General features: G+C 40.4%; 4 protein-coding genes across 4 annotated transcripts; 3 read left to right on the top strand and 1 right to left on the bottom strand.

The window, feature by feature from the left end:
* The first annotated feature begins 1,421 nt into the window (after positions 1-1,421).
* LOC101299272 lies at positions 1,422-2,526 on the top strand. Its single transcript, XM_004293911.1, has one exon. It carries the CDS (start codon positions 1,570-1,572, stop codon positions 2,329-2,331), a length of 762 nt encoding a protein of 253 aa, XP_004293959.1. The 5' UTR covers positions 1,422-1,569; the 3' UTR covers positions 2,332-2,526.
* A 2,324-nt stretch (positions 2,527-4,850) lies between these two features.
* Positions 4,851-6,236, top strand: LOC101311459 (CBL-interacting protein kinase 5-like). Its single transcript, XM_004295530.1, has one exon. It carries the CDS (start codon positions 4,851-4,853, stop codon positions 6,234-6,236), a length of 1,386 nt encoding a protein of 461 aa, XP_004295578.1.
* Positions 6,237-9,187: 2,951 nt separating this feature from the next.
* LOC101299557 (CBL-interacting serine/threonine-protein kinase 12-like) lies at positions 9,188-11,051 on the bottom strand. The gene has a single exon (XM_004293912.1). The coding sequence runs from the start codon at positions 11,007-11,009 to the stop codon at positions 9,486-9,488; it is 1,524 nt and encodes a 507-aa protein (XP_004293960.1). The 5' UTR covers positions 11,010-11,051; the 3' UTR covers positions 9,188-9,485.
* A 4,383-nt stretch (positions 11,052-15,434) lies between these two features.
* On the top strand, positions 15,435-17,654 carry LOC101311744. The gene has a single exon (XM_004295531.1). The coding sequence runs from the start codon at positions 15,435-15,437 to the stop codon at positions 17,652-17,654; it is 2,220 nt and encodes a 739-aa protein (XP_004295579.1).
* Positions 17,655-20,809: the final 3,155 nt, after the last annotated feature.

Consider the following 20,809-nt stretch of genomic DNA (forward strand, 5'->3'; position numbering starts at 1 on the left):
ATTATTATGGAAGTGAAATTCATACTCTTCAAATTAAAATCTACACTCTCATGTTACAACAAGAAAAGAATAAAGAAATTATCTAACACTTGATTTCGATACTGATTGTGAAATTGCATTGCTGTGTCAGAAGAAGTCCAAATTTCTTCTCTTTTTGTCTAACTCACTTCCTTTTTTCTTTATGAGTTTCGGGAATATCCCCATTCATAGGTCCGAGATCCACATATATGAATTGAAAGGTCCGAATGATCAACTCTGCAATCAGTTGTTAGAATCAATAGGTCTTCAAATCGTTCATTTGAAAAAATTGAAACCCTTCTTATTAGATGATCATGATACTTCCCAAAAATCAAAATTCTTGATCAACGGAGGAACAATATCACCGTTTTTATTCAATAAGATTAATGTTTTTAATCATCATTCTTATAAGAATATAAAATTTAAGTTACTAAAAATAAAAATAGAAATAGATTATAACTTAGAGAATAGATAGTGTGGATTTCAACTAAGTATATATCTGTAAGTATGAAGAGATTTCACTGGTCCATAAGCCCCCGCCGGAGCCCCTTGGACGAAGCAGTATCGGGTTGTTTCCCTTCCACCGTATCGCATCTTGTCCGAAGAAAGGTGTGTGGTCGCCGCAGAGCTTTTCAACACACATGTGGATCAGTATCGACCACCAAGAGCATGCCTCAAGGGCCAAGGCCATTGAAGACCGGCTACTAGCTAGCATGGAACTTGTTGGGTTGGGTTGGATTTTGTGCGTGGCAGTGCCATATTTCGAATGAGCAAGGAGAAGCAGCCCACACTTGAATATGTGTTCGATTCTAAAATCCGATGGTCAAGAATCCTACACCTCGATGAAGAAGTCGTTCTGTCTTGGTGGCTATAAAGATCACAACGGTCTAATATGATGGCGGAGGCTCAGCCTGGGTGCCCGGCCAAGTTAGATTGGTGGCGTAAGCGGGTTGGACTACTCTGGAGTCTGGGCTTTAGTCAAACTAGGGTTAGGAGATTTACAAATGATTCAAGCCTCCAGAATCTCAAATGATTCAAATTCTATATATCAAATACGAAAATTTTGGGTAAACATTTTCACTGTAAAAACGAATTAGAGTTGATTAAAATTTTCCGATTCAAGATTAAACCACCATATTTATTGCATGGCGTCACCGAGGACATCCCAAACATTTGTCTTGCCTACAGAAAGAAATAAAAATAGAAGATGGAAGATGGGGAACAAGACAAACAAATCAAATTAAGTTTTTAGGTTCTATGTGTGATGTGTCAATCTCCTTTTTTTTTGATGAAAATGTGTCAATCTCCTTCACATAGGTGTCTCGTGCATGAGATCAAAATCTGAGTCTACGGAACGTGAGCTGATGAAAACCAAGCGACACCAGTCATCACCGTCTCTACGTGTCCTTTCATAACATCGTAGACATCCTAACACACACCACCGCTTCAATTCCTTTCCCCTCTTGTAAGGTAAAAATGTCCATAATGTGATGCAAATAATGCTACTTTCATTCACTGCCAGATCGATTCTCTACCATCAAACCCTTAAAAATGGCAAGCGGTGACAGAAAGGAATCCAAATGCTGCTTCAAAGAATGGATGGAAACCCAAGAGAGAGACCTGACGGAGCTTCTACAAGCTGTCACCGTCGAGCCGGAAAACATAGAGCAACTCAAACAACTCGCCGGGAAATGCATCACGCACTTCGAGGACTACATCAAAAAGCGTAACAAACTCGCCCACAAGGACATCTCCGCCTACTTTGCACCCGACTGGTGCTCTCCCTGGGAGAACTCTCTTATCTGGATCGCCGGCTGCCGCCCTTCCTTGTTCTTCCGCCTCATCTACGCCCTCAGCGGCTCGGAAGTGGAGTCCAACCTCACCGAGTTCCTCCGCGGCACGAAAAACGGGTACCTCGGCGAGGTCATGAGCTCAACGCAGCTTGTGATGGTGAATGCGTTGCAGAGCAAGACAATAAGCGAGGAAGAGAGGCTGACGATGAGGCTGGCGGCTCTGCAGGAGGACATAGCGGACCAGCCGATTGCGATGATTGCAAAAGGGCTGAGCAAAGTTGGGGAGATGAATGAAGAGGTGGAGAAGGCTCTGGATGATCATGGTCAACATATGGTCAAGCTTTTGGAGGAGGCAGATGAGCTGAGGATGAACACGCTGAAGGAGGTTTTGAAGATACTGACTCCTCTTCAGGGTGTGGATTTTCTGGTGGCGAGTAAGAAGCTTCATCTCTGTGTGCATAAGTGGGGAAGGCAGAGGGATCAGAAGCATGGGAGGGTTGAAAGCGATGAAGGAGATTAATTAATCAATTAGCAGTATGATTATCTGTTTTTATTTTTATTTTCCTTTTTATGTTCCCTTTCTCTTTTCTTTAGCATGCATGTAATGTATCTAAACTCTAAAGCATAGAATATGGTAAGTTTGCAATTATATTTGAAGTGAAATCTGTACTTCTGTAGTACTGCTTCGACTTTTATTTATTGATTTATTTTTTGGATAAACATTTTATTTCTGATATGCGCGCGCGCATATGTGTGCTTGATTTTAGTGAATTTGGATATCACTCATTAATATTATCAATTCTTCTTTTTTAGGTCATGTAGAAATCTCAAATTGCAAATTCGACTAAAATCTTTTACGTTTTACTATGGATCTTAGAAGAGCTTGACACTATTCCTACGTTAATTAGTGAATTACTTGTGGCTTGTGTAGTTTTTTTTTTTTTTTTTTTTTTTGGAGCAGGGCTTGTGAGTTTGTTATTTGTTAATATCACTGATTTGTATACACATTTTGATCGATTACTAATGAAATGGTCGAATGTCAAATGTCAGTAATAGGTTTCGTTCTTTCCGTCAAATGTCGTCACGTCGGTAATAGTTTCAGCTTCCGCCGGTGATAGTCTTCGGTCTTTGTGGAATGTCGTCGGCAATGATAATTTTCAAAGACACATACACCTTCTGCCGACGAAATGGTGCGTCGGTAAGATTTCTAAAATACAAGAACATATTCATTGGCTTGTGCTCTGCTAGTCTGCTTGATGGGCTCACCAAGTGATCCGAATGACAAACCCGAAACCATATCTTCTGCCTCTCTTCACCAAAGTTGTCTGATGTGTTACTAGCTAGGCGCGCGCCTCCATCTTCAACTTGGAAAAACCTTTAGTTAAAAGTGAATACAGACTTCTTGATTTCAAGTTAATTAGAATCTAGCATATTTGGCTTGAATATGACTCCTCTCTGATCCTCGTTGCTTTCACTCTCTTCAAATGGTGTCTTGGAAACTACAGGCTGCATAGAATAATCGTGTTCATCGGATTTCGATGATGTGATTTCATTGTTCACTAATCTTTGAATGAGGGAACCAGGTGCCTCATGCACGAGCAAGCATCGATAACAAACTTGGTGAGATTCATTTCTAGATTTCAGTAATCAATTTGACATTAGAGTCGATTAGAGACTTTACTTGGTGAAATTCATTTTCAGATTTCATTAATCAATTTGACATTAGAAATAAATTTTTTTTTTTTTTAAGCAAATCAATCGATTTTATATATTGAAATTAGGGTCAGAACAATCATTACATACTATTCCGCTACTATTCTAGGTAGACAATAAGTTGTGAGGTAAACTCACACTAATACATATAAGATAGAACCACTCATTCAACATATTCTCGTTCATTAAATTTGTGTATTTTGGTTTTAAATTATTATTATTTTTTTGGTAATGAGAGTCCCGATTTATTATCTATTGGTGTTTTATTTGTTTTGGAAGATGGGACTTTCTCCGCCCTTCCACATTTTCTTGATTTTTGCATCCGCAATGCGAGGTTTTGATTTAAGAAAAACAAAACAAAACAGAAGAGAGTCTAGTCAGGTAAGATGACAAGGAAAGAATCCTATCTCTGCTGGGTAACTGGATAAACCCCCACCATCACATTGTGCCTTGAAGAGACAAAGGATTCTGTGGGCAATCCACCAATGGAACACATTTCATTTGCCATTTGGCACCAGTCTCCGGGTGGACCAACTTCCACCACCACCACAACCTCTCTCATTTCCTCTGCCACTGTATCAACTTTGTGGCCAAAAATCAGATCATGTAGGTCACACCAGATTACCCACATGGCATCCACATGGATCTCTTCCTTGGCTCAAGTTCAATGAGAGTTAGCATTGTGGTCCAAATTGGAGAAACTGTTTGAGCTTCAATCTTAACCAGTTGTCCAGATTGGTGTGAGTCAGGATTCTTTTAAGTGTATCTTTGCCCTTATTATAGCAAAAAGTCTAACTGTCTCTTACTATACATAGCAGCTTAAACCAGGTCCAGTACTCTTCAACAGAGGACATAATATAGTGCTGCTATTTTTACACACAGAGCAAGAGAGCCTGGTACTGGGAATAGGAGGGTCTCTCTGTTCTATTAAGAGATAATGTTTTGGTAGGCTGCTTGTTGGTTTTGCATTGTTTCCTTGCGCGAGGGTTTTGTCTCATGGAGCCATTTGGCATGGGTTAAAATCCTTTAGCATTGGTTTTGCATTCACAAGGGATTTCCCTCATCCTGCCTTTTGGCATGCATGAGTTGAATTCCTTGTGTCCGGGGATGTGATTTCTTTCTACCATTTTAGTGTTTAGTAGATCAATTGATTAACTTCTTTTTTTTTTCCTTCATTTGAATCAATGTGAACAGCATGGGAGACATCAAAGGAGCTATGCAATCGGGTGAACATTGTCACTGATTGCTTGTATTGATCTTGTTTCGGTTTCACCAATCTGTGTCTGTGGTGAAGAGGGAAGCAAGGTTGGTGTTAAAATGTCCAAAATGGAGAACAAGAAAGCAAACATATTGATGCACAAGTACGAGCTGGGGCGCCTTCTCGGGAAAGGTACTTTCGCCAAGGTTTACCATGCTCGAAACTTGAGGACCGGCCAAAGTGTTGCCATTAAGATCATAGACAAAGAGAAGGTGCAACAGGTTGGATTGATTGATCAAATCAAGCGTGAAATTTCGGTCATGCGCCTTGTTAGGCACCCCAATGTTGTTCAGCTCTATGAAGTGATGGCCAGCAAGACCAAAATCTACTTTGCCATGGAGTATGTGAAAGGTGGTGAGCTCTTCAACAAGGTTGCCAAAGGGAAGCTCAAGGAAGACATAGCCCGAAAATACTTCCAACAGTTGATTGGAGCCGTTGATTACTGCCACAGCCGCGGAGTTTATCACCGTGACATCAAGCCAGAGAATCTCCTGGTTGATGAGCATGGTAACCTCAAGGTCTCAGATTTCGGGCTGAGTGCATTGATAGAGTCAAGAGGTCAAGATGGTCTGTTGCACACCACTTGCGGAACTCCTGCTTATGTAGCACCAGAAGTGATCAACAAGAAAGGTTATGATGGTGCCAAGGCAGATACATGGTCATGCGGGGTAGTCCTGTATGTTCTTTTAGCTGGTTTTCTTCCATTCCACGACACAAATCTCATGGAAATGTACAGGAAGATCAGCAGAGGAGACTTCAAGAGTCCACAATGGTTCCCTCCAGAGGTTCGTAAGCTACTTGCACGGATTCTTGATCCGAATGCCACCATGAGAATAAGCGTGGATAAGATCATGGAGAACAGTTGGTTTAAGAAGGGGTTTAAGCATATTGATGCCCCGTTACCAATTCCATGTGATCCAAGCACATCTATCAGTGATGTGCATTCTGCTTTTGGATCACCAGACAGTTCAGAAGGCAGTTCTAATAGGAAAGCGGAAACTACTAATGCAGCAAGCCCCATGAGGCCAACTAACTTCAATGCCTTCGACATCATATCTCTCTCACCGGGATTTGATCTATCTGGTTTGTTTGAGGGTGATCACAAGCATAGATCATCACAGTCACGATTCACCACTACAAAACCAGCATCTACTATTGTTTCGAAATTTGAACAGATTGCACAAATGGAGAGATTCAGATGCATGCAGAAGGACGGGACTGTCAAATTGCAGGGCAGCAGGGAAGGAAGGAAAGGGCAGCTTGGTATTGATGCTGAGATTTTCGAAGTCACACCTTCGTTTTTCGTTGTGGAGGTGAAGAAAACAGCTGGGGACACATTGGAATACATTCAATTCTATGACCATGATTTAAAGCCCTCTCTTAAGGACATAGTATGGACTTGGCAAGGAAATGATCCACAGCAGCAACACCAGCCAGCAACTCAAGTCTCTTGAGCTTTTCGGTCGAGTTTAATCTGGAATTCTTGATCATGTCAAATTGATACACAAATTTGTTCTAAACATTTGTGTCTTTGTTTCATTACATTCTCAGGGTTTTTAATCTTTGTCCTTTTTAAATGTTGTGTTTTCTCTCTTCTAAAATGTAAGGAACTTCATAAATAATATAATTTCAAGTATCTGTAAAAAGAGATGCGCTGTGGTAAGGTTTGAACCATTAACAGTTAGGAGGTATCAATACACACAGAAAAGAAGAAGCAAACTTAGAGGGAATATCTACAATCACATGATCATGAATGTTCTGATGTCAAGTTTTACTAACCTACCAGATTTTGTGGCAGCTAGGCCTTTCAAGTTTCATAACTACTAACATGGCTCCCTATATGAGCATTCATGAATATCTAAAATCACTCTCTTGTTCTTGGTACCTCTAACTCGTTTGATTAGAGAATTGGAAATGAAATTCCCTTCCTATGAAATGAAATCCTGCCCTTCACAAATGTTCTTCTCTTCCCTGGTGAAAATTGAATCATTTTCATTCCGCGAACCAAAATGATACACTACCGAAGATTTAAGCCTGTGGGCAAAAGTTTCAACTACAGCAGAGTTTAGACAGCAGGAAATAGCAGTATGATCAACCTACACTCTAGATGAGCATGATGGAGTTGGCAAACTTCTGCCTCAAAGATTTTACTTGGTCATATTTCATTATTATATATAATTATATATATGTTGAAATTCTGGTTTGAATAGAATTTTTGCACTTCATAATATAGAATAAGTACTAACCAATAACTGCCACAAAATCTGAAATGTTTCAATGACTATCAAACTAGTATCAGTTGCTATCACTCTATATCTAATTGTTTCCTATACAGTTCACCTAATTGGTCCACAAACAACACTAAATTGCACGTATCAGAAAAGAACAACACTCAATTGCAGAATGGAAAATGATATTTCAGATTACAGTGATGTTCTACTGTATGTGACTTGGATTTAGCTGAGCTGATAATGAAAGCTGACACACCTTTTTTGTACTTAAACATATCATGTTTTGACCCAATTGGCAAAAATCTAGTCCACCCAAAACTGATACACAAATTTTCTTATCATATAATTTGCCAACAGAACTTTGAGTCCAATTCCAAAACCCCAAACCAAAATCAGAATAATGAAACAAGAAGTGATACTGATACCTACCAGTCCCTTCCTCAATTATTCTTGGAAGGGAGAGGTTGGTGGTGGAGATGAGGCAGCCAAGTAATAACATCTGTAAAGCCAAACCATACAGATTATAGTTGAAGTTGAAGTCAAATAAAAACAACTTAGTTTCTTCTACGCCTAAGATAAGGCTAAAATATCATATTCACAACCAATCCTCAATGATCTCTCATGTTCTTTTCTTCAACAATGACATTTTTAGTTTCTGGTTCTTCGTATACACGTCTTCTCCTGCTGGGTTGTATTTGCAAACTTTGCTTCATATTCTTGTCACGGAAATGGATACTACTTGTACCAGTAAGTCATTCCCTACCAATTTATCATAGATTCGCATGCGTAATATAGATAGATCTGGTCAATATGTTTAACTAATCGTTCTTCTTTCTAAGATATTTTAACTAATGTTTGCCGCATCAGATTCTATAATTGAAAAGTTAACTACCCATCGTAATCGCGGTGACTTCTCTAACACCGATAAAAGCAGAATGCTAACAATCTTCTCATTTAAACATTGTTCATCGTCTATATCCATCTTCGTAATCGCAGTTTGAAACTCTTCATTTTTTTTCTTCTTCATAACTTATCAAATTTAAATACGTTTCCTTAACCAACTCTTTTACAAATTAGTTAGAAGATCAAACTATATGTGAATTGATGCTAGCATTCATCTTACGTATCAGGATTTTCATATTATTGGTCTAAGCAAAGAGAGGAGGCATATGTTTGATGTATTACCATAAAACAACATTTGAATTAGACAGCTTATCAATGCCCATCAGTTTTAGCATATAAATTTGAAAGGCAAATCAAGCCGACCCAAATTCGAATTTTCTTCAATAATTTTAGTTTTGTTCATGCAAACGTATAAATGGTATAATCCCTATATACTTGTAGACGACAAACAAAGGGTGACAATTCCCTCACAACTGTGACATGCATAATTTGTTAATACGACGACTTTTGTTACAGACATCAAAACCCTTTATTCAAAACTGTAAAGAGAAGGCCCCAGAATTCGACAAAATGAGAATGATGCCAAAGAGGCAAAAACTGGTTCACCATATAAAGACTATTGGTAGTTGGCCATCACAAACAAACAGAATTAAAAAAATAAAATGGAAAATTTCAAGCAGAATAAAAAATACAAAGATCATGTAGCAACAAATCAACAGTAGCTTAATCTATTCTTGGTTTCAGAAATGACCCCAATCAAAATGTGCCTATGCCTTTACCCAATCTCATCTCTAACTGAACTGTGTCTTGGATCTTGCCCAAAAAGAACTGAAGAAAAAAGACTCTTGTATACTAAATTTGAATGCAAAATTATGCAGTTATGAAACAAACAATATACTATTAGATTTTTCAAGATTTCCAGACATCCCTAACTGGTATAGATCCAAAAGTTTCTTGCAATTACTGACACCCTTCCTGATGCATAATTGCACCTAATTTAGGTGATGAATGAAACAGACTTCTCCATGCCCTACATATGAAAACAATGAAAACAAACACTTCACCTAAAATCGCAAAATAAAAAAAGAAGGAAAATTGAAAAAACCTAACAAAACGCAACTCAGCACCTACATTGTGCATAAATGCATACTCATACAAAAGACCAGAACACCAAAAAAAAGGCTACAAAGAGCAGCAAGCATTGCAAAACCCATCGCTAATCAAATCGGTAGCAGAAAGAGTTAACAATTGTCAATTCTTAAGGCTTGAAGAATCCAGCGAATTCATGTTAGTAAGAAGTAGAAGCTTAATGTAAGCATATACAATCATTCATTCACCAAAATTCCGAGATGAACTAGAGAGATGTGTATTCCATTCTCTGTAATTCTAATCTAGGCTCTCTTGATAAAACGGATAGGAAATGCAATAACATAGTAGTATTATCTAGAGCTCGCCTATTCCCAAAACAAAACAAATCAACAACAAAGGAGGAAACTTTACAGAAGCCTTACTTAGCAAATTAGAGAAGTAACAGAAAAAAGGGCATACCCAATTCCATTGTCTTCCAACTTATTCAGTATCAGAGGGTAGATGATGAACTGACGACGGAGAACCTACTGAAACAACTGAACCACCTGAAGCAAGAGAACCTTCTGAAACAACCGAACCTCCCGAAGCAAGAGAACCTCCAGCAGATTCTTCAATCATCAAATTCTGCAACCCCGGTCTCAACTCCGTATTACAAAATTGATCATACTCTACTTTGTCCCCTGCTTTCTTCTTCACTTCAAGCACCACCAACGAGGGCGTCAACTCGAATATCTCAGCCGCAATCGTCAATGGCCCCTTCACACCCTCCCTAGACCCTTCCAAACTCACCCTGCAATCCTTCTTCCTCACCGAAAAGCTCACCACTTTGGCAATCTCCTCCAACTTTGATATAATCTTATCAACCGGAGCACCCGACACAAACCTAGCCTCCTCCCCGCGCTCCTCAAACAAGCCGGACAAATCAAACCCGGGCGAAAACGAAATGATATCAAACGCATTCAAACTGGCCGGTCTCGGCAAAGTCGTAAGCTTCCTCCTGGTCTCGAATTCAGCCTCGGATTCTGACATATCAGACATCACCGAACTAGCATCACTATCATCCCCATCATCCTCATGAACATTACACAACCTGTCATCATGGTCTATATAAAACTTAATGTGCTTAAACCCCTTCTTAAACCACCGATTCTCCATCACCTCCGCAATGGTAATCCTCGTATTCGGATTCGTATCCAAAAGCCGAGTCAGCAACTTCACAAGCTCGGAGCTGAACCATCTCGGACACCGAAACTCTCCCTTATAAATCTTCTTATACATGGCCATAACATTGTGGTCATGAAAAGGCAAGTACCCCGCCATGAGCACAAACAAAACAATTCCACAAGACCATATATCCACCTTCGCGGCGTCGTAGCCCTTCCGGCCCAGCACCTCCGGCGCCACGTACGCCGGGGTGCCGCAAAACGTGTGGAACAGCCCGTCCTGCCGGATTTCATCCGAAACCGCACTGAGCCCGAAATCGGAGACTTTCAGATCACCATTCTCGTCGAGGAGTAAATTCTCCGGCTTCAAGTCGCGGTGGTAGACGCCTCTGGCGTGGCAGAACCCGACGGCGGAGATGAGCTGCTGGAAGTATTTTCTAGCGACTTCTTCTTTCAGGCGGCCCTTGGCGACCTTGTTGAAGAGCTCGCCGCCGCGGACGTACTCCATGACGAAGTAGATCTTGGCTTTGGTGGCCATGACCTCGAAGAGCTGGACGATGTTGGGGTGGCGGACGCGGCGGAGGATGGAGATCTCGCGCTTGATGTGGGCGATGAGGCCGCCTTTGAGGATCTTTTCTTTGTCGATGACCTTGATGGCGACGCCTTGGTCGGTCTTGATGTTGCGGGCGTGGTACACCTTGGCGAAGGTGCCGTGGCCGAGGAGCTTCCCGATTTCGAAGCGGCCGAGGAGGAGAGGGTTGTTCTTGGTCTTGGAGGTGTTCGAGGTGAAGGTTGTGGTGGGGGTAGAGACGGCGCCGTTTTGGGGGCGCAGCTCAGCCATTCCTCCTGGTGGCTCAGCCGTTTTGTGGTGTTGTGGTTTTTGAGTGGTGAAGAGAGAGATGTGATAATTTTTATTTATATTTTTTAAACAAGGGGAAACAATAGAGATGCTGTTTTATAGTAAGGGGAATATACCGCTCTGAGGCCTCTACCGCTCTTCTCCTCTCCACTTGTTTTCTCTATTTTTGTTTTTGTTTAATTTTTTTATTTTTTATTTTTTGGAGTTAGTTAAATGTTGTTGCCAGGTATGTAGGTGGGAAACGTTTTGTAGAAAATATAGTAGGAAGAAAAATCAAGGAGATGTTTACGGTTTAGTTTTTTTTTTAAATGCTTAGATCTTTCTGACCAAAAAAAGATCTTCCTAATGATGATTTTGTTTACTCTTGGTTGAGTTGTGAGAGAGAAAGAGATGTATTTTGTTGTATACGTGTATGTTTTAGAGTTTTGTTTTTTAATACAATGCTCATTTTGTGTAATAATGGGTGAAAAGTTTAGATATGGTGTGTTTCGGTTATGTTAGCGTACAATAAATGGTAATACGACTGTTATTTTTTTTTTTAAGAACTTGTAGGAAAATGCAGATACGGAAATCTATCATCATGACATAACTGAAATTTATGCGTGAAATTCAATTACTAGCGCCATGAGATCAGATGTATGAATAGATGGAACAATGTTACCGCTTGTCAATCAAATAGGTGTGCCCAAGATTATGGACAACATATTTCCTTTTTGTGATCAGAGTCTTTGGGGTTTATCGTTCCTATGCAATTACAATAAGGTTAGAGAGAGCGTTTGTGGGCTCATTTCACCACTTGCATGTAACAAGATCTCACATTATCTGTAAGATTTACATATTTAAGCTTTCATTACTATAACGAAAGATATAACTTTTTTTTATGTGAGTTCATCTGTATAAAGTATTGAGTAACACATACGTTGCATGCAACCATTAAGCTAAGTTATTTCCTTTAATATTCCTATTTTTCTTTAAAGGAAATTTTTGAATTAGCATTTAAAATCACTTTTGAGGGCATCACAATGGGAATCATAAAAATACCACAAATGATTTGATCCTCGAGGGAAGATGGAACAAATCTGAATGCCATATTAGAAGGGGTCATTTCCACATCATAGTTTTTTAATTAGTCCAACTTGTTAGCGTTTGCTAGCATATAGCAACTCACCAACAAATGTATTAAATGGATTATGGTTGTTTAACTATTGGTCATCAATTTAACCTTATTCTGCTAGTGGTCACAAAATACTCGCACAACATTTTTGTTGGCGTCAATTTTTATGTAAAACGCTACTGTCATAACAAGACAACATTATATTCTAAGACGAAAAACCTAGAGACCTTTATACTAATCACTTATTGATGAAGACTTGATACTTTAATTATGAAGTAGTCTAACTAATCATCATATACTCCCCCTATAATATCAAAGCCAAAAGACATAAAATTGTTTAGTCACCGTGAAAGCCGTATATATACAAGTACGAAAGCATACAACTATAACACTTACGTGTTAACAACCATTATGGGTCAAAAAACGGACAAGAAAATTGTACCGACCAAACACGATAAGAGAGAATTTATGAGGCTTTTGTATATCAGCTACTCTGACTTTAATTTCCAGTGCTCTTTCTATTTTTGATGAGGCATGTTGAAAAATTAAGCAAGACCCTGGAGCTTAATTTCCACCTAATAGTGACGAGCCACTTAATGGGCACCACGTGTTGCGTACTCGATGCTTCTGGCAACGCGTATGCGTGCATCCCACGTAGGCAATCACGCCTCCCCTCTTATTCTGATGAACCATATCACACGTAACCAAACCTACCTCAACTGTTCCTGGCCATCGATTATAATTACTTTAACAAGACCATGAACTTGACCAATCAAACTCATCCATTGACTCACGTGACGGAGCCAAAAGTCAACTTGATGGTCGGTGATGATTTTACAGAAATACGGCACGGAACTAATATAAAATCTTGAACAAGCAAACTATAATTCCCCAAATATTTATAAGCAAACCGTTTTTTTTTTTTTTGGTAACATTGGCAAACTTTGATCAAGTCATACAAGTTTTTTGTGTCATAGTTGCGCCTGCGCCTGCGGTAACGGTTAGTTAGCTTGTTCGAGTATGTAGTCGGCATATTGCTAGACAAGCAGGTAATACAATTATCTTTTGATTTTGGTAAAAAGCGTTCTTAGTTCCACATCTAGTTTAGAGTATGAGCTTGTTTTCGCTCAAATAGTGTCAATATAAGTATTCAATTTGAGGTCTAATACGAGCAACTTGTCGTTTTGTGAGAGTTTCATTATTAATAAAGCTTATCTCTTGATAAAAAAGGACTCATTTCTAAAAAAAAAAAAAATTGATGATTGCAAAGTCCATGTGGGTGGAGGGCCTCATAGGTTATCTTTGTTGATGATGAAGAGATGAAGTGCATATACGAATGATTAAAAGAGTGCGTCAACCAATTTTCATTTATAAACTGCATGATTTGTTTACCAAACTTCTGGGAATCAAATAATTGTTTATTAAAATGAAATAGCCAGATATTTCTTCAGCTTGAAACAGTTCATCACAGAACCGCCTCATCTCTACAATGCATTTCTTCTGTTGTGTTCTCTGTGGGCCCTAGATAGCTAGAAGCAAATGTCAATAGAAAAAAAAAAAAGTGAATTAATTCTTACTGTGTTCCTCCTATTCAGACTCTGGAGTTACTGACTGGCTGCTGGTGCTAGCTGGTTTTCTCAAGTTTCTGGTTTATGACTGTTTGAGTCCAGAGGGTATTTTTTGTCTAAGACTCGGGGTATGTTTTGAATAACATTTGGGTCAATACCTGTGACCCTTTTTTAATACGAAGCCCACGAAGGGTGGCGAAGTCTGGCAACACGCGAGCTGGAGTTTTGCAAGGATTCCGATACCCCGCGGGATTCGATGTCCTCGCGGGATCCTTTGTTCCAGTTCATGTAGGATTCTACAGTGCATGGCGAGGTAGAGTTGGAAATGGACTGTAGTACTCCACGGGATAAGATCGCTTAGTGTTCGAGTTCGCGTACGACGCTACAGTGAGATGATGCGGGGCGGTAAGCAAGACCTAGGCGAGGTTTGTTCTGGACACGTGTTGCACGGATCGCGCGGCTCGCGAGCTGGTCGTATCCTTGTGGAATTCTAATTGCTGAGTCTGAATGGATTGTGATTAGGTCTATGCGAATTGCTATATAAGGGAGCTTGACACAAATCAAAGACACACAATCAATCATACAAAACAACTGCAAATCTTCGAGCATCCTCGAAACCCTAAGTTCTAAGTGCACCTCGCCTTAGATCTCAGAGCCCGTCTGGACTCGCCTCTCTTCCCTAATTGTTGCTCTGCTCGCTTCGAACAGTGAGTATCGATTCACAGGTGACTAGATAGTTTGCTCGTAATTCCTCGCCCGCGAGGTGACACCGGAGCTCTACGCCTGATTAGAAGTCAAGAACGCGCACCGTTCTCGTTCCGCGTCCACGCGGTGGCACGCCCTGCAAACCCTAATTTACTTTTGGTAACACAAGTTACCTCTCTATCCCTGCTGAGGATCGTGGCCAAAACAATGACCTAATGGTAGGCTGTGGATAAGAAGATAAGAACTGATGATGGTGTAAGTGACCATGAACACCAGCATGGCACACTGTCTTTTTAGTTAGATAATTTTCCTCTTTGCCTCTTTGGTGATCTCACCTCATCACCTCATGTGCTTCAATCTTCATAAGTTCATATGTACCATTGAAGCTTAAAGGAAACACAGTACTGTTGTTCATACACACACTACATGTTTACAAACCAGCGCGGCGACGAAGTGTTTCTTGAATCATAATTGCAAATTTTGAGAATTAGTATTCCTAACTGGGTCTAGCAGAGGGCTGATCCTGTGGCTTCATGGTTGGGAAGGGGATGACTTCCTAGATGTTCAGTGAATCAGTTAACAGCATACAAAGGCGCGGTCAATGCCTATTCCCACACCACCAGTTGGAGGCAATCCATACTACAGAGCTCTACGATAATTGAATCCTTAATAAACTCCTTGTTAACACCTGCATAGGCATTATTCTATCACAATACTAATTTGATGCAATTCAGGTTTAAATGCAACGAACCTCTACATTCTCCAAGTGATATACAACTCGGATTACTTCTCTGAAACTGAGTTAAAGACTTAAGCTTCTTGTTGATTAATCCATGTCCAATACTGATAGTGTTTTGAGTCCAATTTTGTTCTAACATAGGACTCCCCCAGTCAGTTGGATTAGCCTTTCTTAATCTATGTAAATAGTGGGGAGTAGAACCACCCTGAACAGAAGCCTTAATTTGGAATAGATAAAGGGGGAGCAGAGCCACCGTGCCCAAAGGTTAACTAATGGCGGCCATGAACGATAGGTGTGCAGTGTGTGTCGAAGCCCTGGAATGGGTTGCTTATGGGGTTTGTGGCCATAAGGAGGTCTGCTCCATCTGCGTGGCTCGCCTTCGTTTCATCTGCCAGGACCGCCGTTGCTGCGTCTGCAAGACCGAGTCCGACTACGTTTTTGTGACCAGGGCTTTTGGAGACTATACCAAGATGGTCAAGGACTTCCCATCTAAACCAAGGGAGGGTGAGACTCCCTGTGGATCATATTGGTACCATGAGGACACAAGAGCATTTTTCGACGATGAAGATCACTACAAGATGATCCAGGCATTGTGCAACCTTTCATGCAGTGAATGTGACAAGAAGGAGAAATCGACTATCCGATTTCGGAGCATCCAACAGTTCAAGGGACATTTGTTCCACCAACATAGGTTGTTTATGTGTCATCTATGTTTGGGAGGGAGGAAGATGTTTGTATGTGAACAAAAGCTTTATACTAGTGAACAACTGAAATGGCATTCAAGTTTAGGAGGCTCTGTAGTGGATGGAAGTGGTGGCTTCAAGGGACATCCTATGTGTGAGTTTTGTGAAACCAGATTCTATGGCCAGAGTGAACTGTACAGTCACATGAGTACTGAACACTATAAGTGCCATTTATGCAGCAATTTTGGAGAACAGTATGAATATCATAGGAATTATAATGATCTAGAGGAGCATTTTTACCAAGGCCATTTTCTATGTGAAGAGGAGTCCTGTCTTGAGAAAAAGTTTGTGGTGTTCCGATCCGAGGCAGAACTGAAGAAGCATAGTAATATGGAACATGGGGGGCGTATGTCTCGCTCCCAGCGTAATGCTGCTCTCCAGTTACCAACAAGCATCAGATATGGACCAAGTAATGTACGGCAAGATAGTAGGCGTGGAAGAAGTGGCGATTCGTCTAATGATCAAGCAAGCAGTGTGGAAACACCTAATGCTGATGATACAACATTGCATGATCTTTCGTCATCCACTAGCCAAGCTGGTAGTTCGGAGTTACTTGGAGATAGAAGTGACATTGATCCAATCATTAAGCCGTTTGAGTCGTTAAGTAGACCTTCAAGTGATACAGAAGCATCTTCAAAGTACCTTCAAGTAGTCTTGGGGAAAAGTAGTGGGAAAGCTAAAACGCAATTGGAGGATTCTTCCTTGTTTCCTCCCCTTGCAGCTGGCAGCAGCGGCAGCAGTCAACTGACACCCAAACCTTACTCAGTTCATGCATTACCTAACAACAATACCATGGCAGCATATCTCCGTAGGCAAAGCAACCGCAAGATGGCTGTTGAATGTCCTGATACTAAGCCTGCTGTTATTGGTTCGAGTGAGGCTTGGCCAGCAGCAGGGCGTGTAGCACCAGCTACTAGTTCATCTCAGACGCCGTGGCCTAGAACTAATGTTTCAGGGATGACCTCAGTAGTTACCAAGCCTGCTGTTAGTTCTAGTCAGGCTTGGCCAGCAGCCAGGCATGTAGCACCACCTACCATCTCATCTCAGACGCCATGGCATAAAACAAATGTGAGTGTAGCACCACCTGCTACTACATCTCAGACGCAGTTGCCTAAAAATAATAGTCAGAACAAGGTGTGGCCGAAAACGAAGGTTTCAGGTTCTAGCTTTGCAAGCTCCAGTCTGCAGGCTCAAGTTGAGAACCAAGAGACATCAACAGAAATGCGCAAGTGTGTCAGTTTGGATTTCCCTCCTGTTGCTGCGGCACAAGTAGTGCATAAGTTGCCCCAGCAAACTAGTGAGCCTTCACTGGAAGTGGGGGATTTTCAAGCTGCTAACAGGTCCTTGGTGGAAAATATTCGTGCTGCTGTTGACTTCGATGAAGTCACATATGATGCATTTAAGGACATATCTACACACTACAGTCAGGGATTAGTGGACGTCAAAGTGTATTTTGATTTAGTGATACAATTTGGTTTGTTACATCTTGTCCTTGACTTGGCTAGACTGTGCCCCAATGCTCAGAAGCAACGAGAGCTGATTAATGCCTACAATGCCAGTATGAGAAGCAATGGAGCAGAAGACAATGAGGAATGGTTCCAGGTCAATGTTCGATTGAAAGATTCGAAGAAGGGTAAAGGGAAGAGTTCTAAGAATGGCACTACTGCAGCAGCGGTCTTAGATCTCAGTAATTCAGCCGGAGTATTGCCTGTCCAGGGTGTTTGGAAAAATAAAGGTGGTCATAAACTCTTTAGTTAGATAATTGTATAGATGAAACTCATAATTGTACTGGCTTTTGGTTTATATAAGTAAACTTTTTGCTGATCCAGTGATCCCATATCCTGTGCTTCTGCATAGACTCCTATGGCTCATTTGTAGAATTAGATACATAACATGTTAGTTGTTACACTAAGTTCATCATAAGCTTACACGTCAAGATTAACCTATCTGCATTAGTACATAAGTTGACATATCATATGCTACCCAAAAACTCAAAAAGTAGGCTCATGTAAAACTAGTGCCTCCAGACCCCTGAATGAGTAATGTCTTCAAATTTGTCCAGCCTGCAGTTGCTGAAGAGTATGGGATAATTCTTAAAATACCAAATTCCATTTAAAGAAGACGAAGTATTCTTACACAAAGTCATTTTTAAAACAGTAGTAGGCACAGACAGTTTTATGAATTTTGATAAACTGGCACTTGAATGAACTTAAACCGTACACATCGTTACATTGATCTGCACCTACTGACATCAAACAAGTTTGAATTTTCACCCAAGAAAATAGCTTACTGAAGTATGAGGTTATACACAAAACACTAACATCACTAGGACTCATTGGTTTATTGTAGTCTTGTGGCAGGTTTAGACTAAGAAACTAGTTTTTGTTCATGTTCCGTTAAAAATTTGAAAATATCACTAAATCGATTACCTGTTTTACATCCACATCAGCGCAATTTGACTCTCTGTTGGGTGTCTTGGTCCTGATCCTTTGGCAAACCAGAAATTTTAGAGGAATGAAGTTTCTTGGGAATGCTCAGAACTTGGCATCTAAATTTCCACATGTAATGCAAACCAACAAGAAGTTCAGTAATTGTTGCTTCTGTCTTATGTTGATTTGCAAAGTACAGCGTTTGCACCGGAAACACATGTCTGCTCTGGGGGTTCCAGCTTATCATATTATGAGCAAGTGGTGCCATCCATTCTAATATCCCTGCCACTGCCTCATTCCACTCTTCTGAAACACCTGCATCATTAGCTGATGAAATCGAGCTCTTACAGTTGTGCGGTTCTAGCCTCTCCCTTAGTGCATCTCGCACAGTTGCAGGCAATATCTTGTGCAGTTTATGTCTCCAACAGACCATCAAGCTAGGAAACTTTGCTGATTTCTGAATTTTAATAACCATATTTGCATAGTGCAGTGCTAAGGAGTGAATGATCAAACTGTACAGACTTCCAATCCAGAAAATTAGAAATTCGATATGGACGGATAGGCAATGAGAAGACGAAGCGAAATGGTGTCGAGGTGCCAGAAGCTTTACGACAGTACATGCGTGGAAAGACCTTCTTGCGAGTCGTTTTGAATTGAGTTTTTTCTTTAATTTTTTCGAGAATTGAGTTTTAGGAAATTTTGTCAAACGAGAGAAGACAGAAGAGATTCTGCACTGGCCAGAGGTTGACATTGATAGGACAGGGTTTCTTTCACTGGTTCATATTGATCATGCACAGGTAGATTAGTCTTTTCGTGGTTTGGTGTGGCTTTCGGGTTGAAGTTTTACTTTTTTTTGCTGAAGGATGATGTGTTTTTTGATCCAATATGTAGTGTTTATGAACCTCAGGAGCTTCTTTGGAAACTAAAAGAATCTGTGCATATGTAAGACAGGAAGAAGCTCTCTAAATTACTAGTTTATCTGTAACAATTGGAATTGTCATACCAGTCAAATAGTAATTTCATAATCTCTGGTATTAATACAAGAACATCAAATTATACACTATAAGAAGCATATATAATCTGTCATATCAGATACTACACAGAGTTGATGGTAAAAGCAGCCGACTCCAGGCCAACAATAGTGGGCAGAATCATCTGTTCCCTTGTTTTCTATAGGCACCATCATTTGGAACCGTGTAGCTTGTTTTTGCCTTTATTTCTTCTACTTGATCATACCGGCTAATAGTATGTCCCTGCAACCATGATCAAAAACCCGTAGAAACAAGAATTTTGTATGCCAGGGAAGTTACCTTAAGCAAACGATTCATCGGGTGTTTCATGGCTGGGAAATTTTCTCAAATTGATATTCAAACTTGTCTGCCTTTGCTTTGATAAGGGTACAAATGATCTTGCAAAAAGGCTCAGGTCCCCCCTAGTAGTTTTTCCTATCAACAAAGGAGGGGAAATTTGTATATTTCAGAACACTAGTTAACATATCCAATTTACAACCCTCAATTAGATTGGGGATATCATATAGCAAAGGTAAAAAGCAATTGACAAACCTGGAAACCCGACTACCCCAACCAAATCACCAGGCATCACGCAAGAATGGAGCCTAGAAAATTCAGATTCAGCCAATTCTGAATTGCTGCATGAAAAGAGCAATACTTATGGTCAGGACTCAGCAGAAAATAGAAAGATAAAACTGAATTACATCAAAAAGTTGCATATACATAATAAGCAAGGGTAATTCTACCAGTCCATAATTTCCAATGAGTGGCAGTCAACAACATATTAGTACAGTCAGTTCTTGAATCTATAAGATGTGAGCAGAAGATATGGAATATTCAAAACAGAGTAGGGTTCCAAAAATTGAATACCTTGCTTCAGCCACAATTTGGACTTTAGAACCACCACCTTCTAAATCATAGAAGAAAAGGTTCGAGGAGTTGTATCTTTGTATTTTGTGGGCAATTTTTCCTAATTCCATGAGATAGACAAATTATTCATATCAAAATAACAGAACGAAATTAAAAAAGTAGTAGAATTTTTGTCTCCATTGGTTAGAAAAATGTAAGAATACTACCTGCCAATGATACAGTTACTTTCTCATGTTGTTTCCCTTTGCTAATGCAGCCTTCATACTCATGTACATAATTAGGGATTTTCATTGAAACATAAAACCTTTCGGAATTCGGAACTTGATACTCATCTGCCTTCTTCTCCTCTTTTGGCCGCCACGCGGATGACATTACCTCCCGGTGCCGCGGCCGCTGATTCTCTAGTTGCTTGGTGGGGGTGGTGGTGGAGGCGGCAACTTCTTTTGTGGCGGAAATTTTGCTCACGGCGGAGGACTTGGACACTTTCCTTTGAGAAGATTGTGGAGGTGGCGGAAACTTCTTCTCGGAGTTGAGAATATCAGAGAAGAGACGGGGGTTTTTGGAGAGAATGTTGAGAAGGCTGATGATCCGACGGCGTTGTGCA

The sequence above is a fragment of the Fragaria vesca genome, linkage group LG3 (genome assembly GCF_000184155.1).
Source record: "Fragaria vesca subsp. vesca linkage group LG3, FraVesHawaii_1.0, whole genome shotgun sequence".
Taxonomy (NCBI): Eukaryota; Viridiplantae; Streptophyta; class Magnoliopsida; order Rosales; family Rosaceae; genus Fragaria; species Fragaria vesca.

Bases quoted from the DNA above. Each gene is read 5' to 3' on its own strand.
- LOC101299272 (XM_004293911.1), top strand. From the start codon at position 1,570: ATGGCAAGCGGTGACAGAAAGGAATCCAAATGCTGCTTCAAAGAATGG.
- LOC101311459 (XM_004295530.1), top strand. From the start codon at position 4,851: ATGGAGAACAAGAAAGCAAACATATTGATGCACAAGTACGAGCTGGGG.
- LOC101299557 (XM_004293912.1), bottom strand. From the start codon at position 11,009: ATGGCTGAGCTGCGCCCCCAAAACGGCGCCGTCTCTACCCCCACCACA.
- LOC101311744 (XM_004295531.1), top strand. From the start codon at position 15,435: ATGAACGATAGGTGTGCAGTGTGTGTCGAAGCCCTGGAATGGGTTGCT.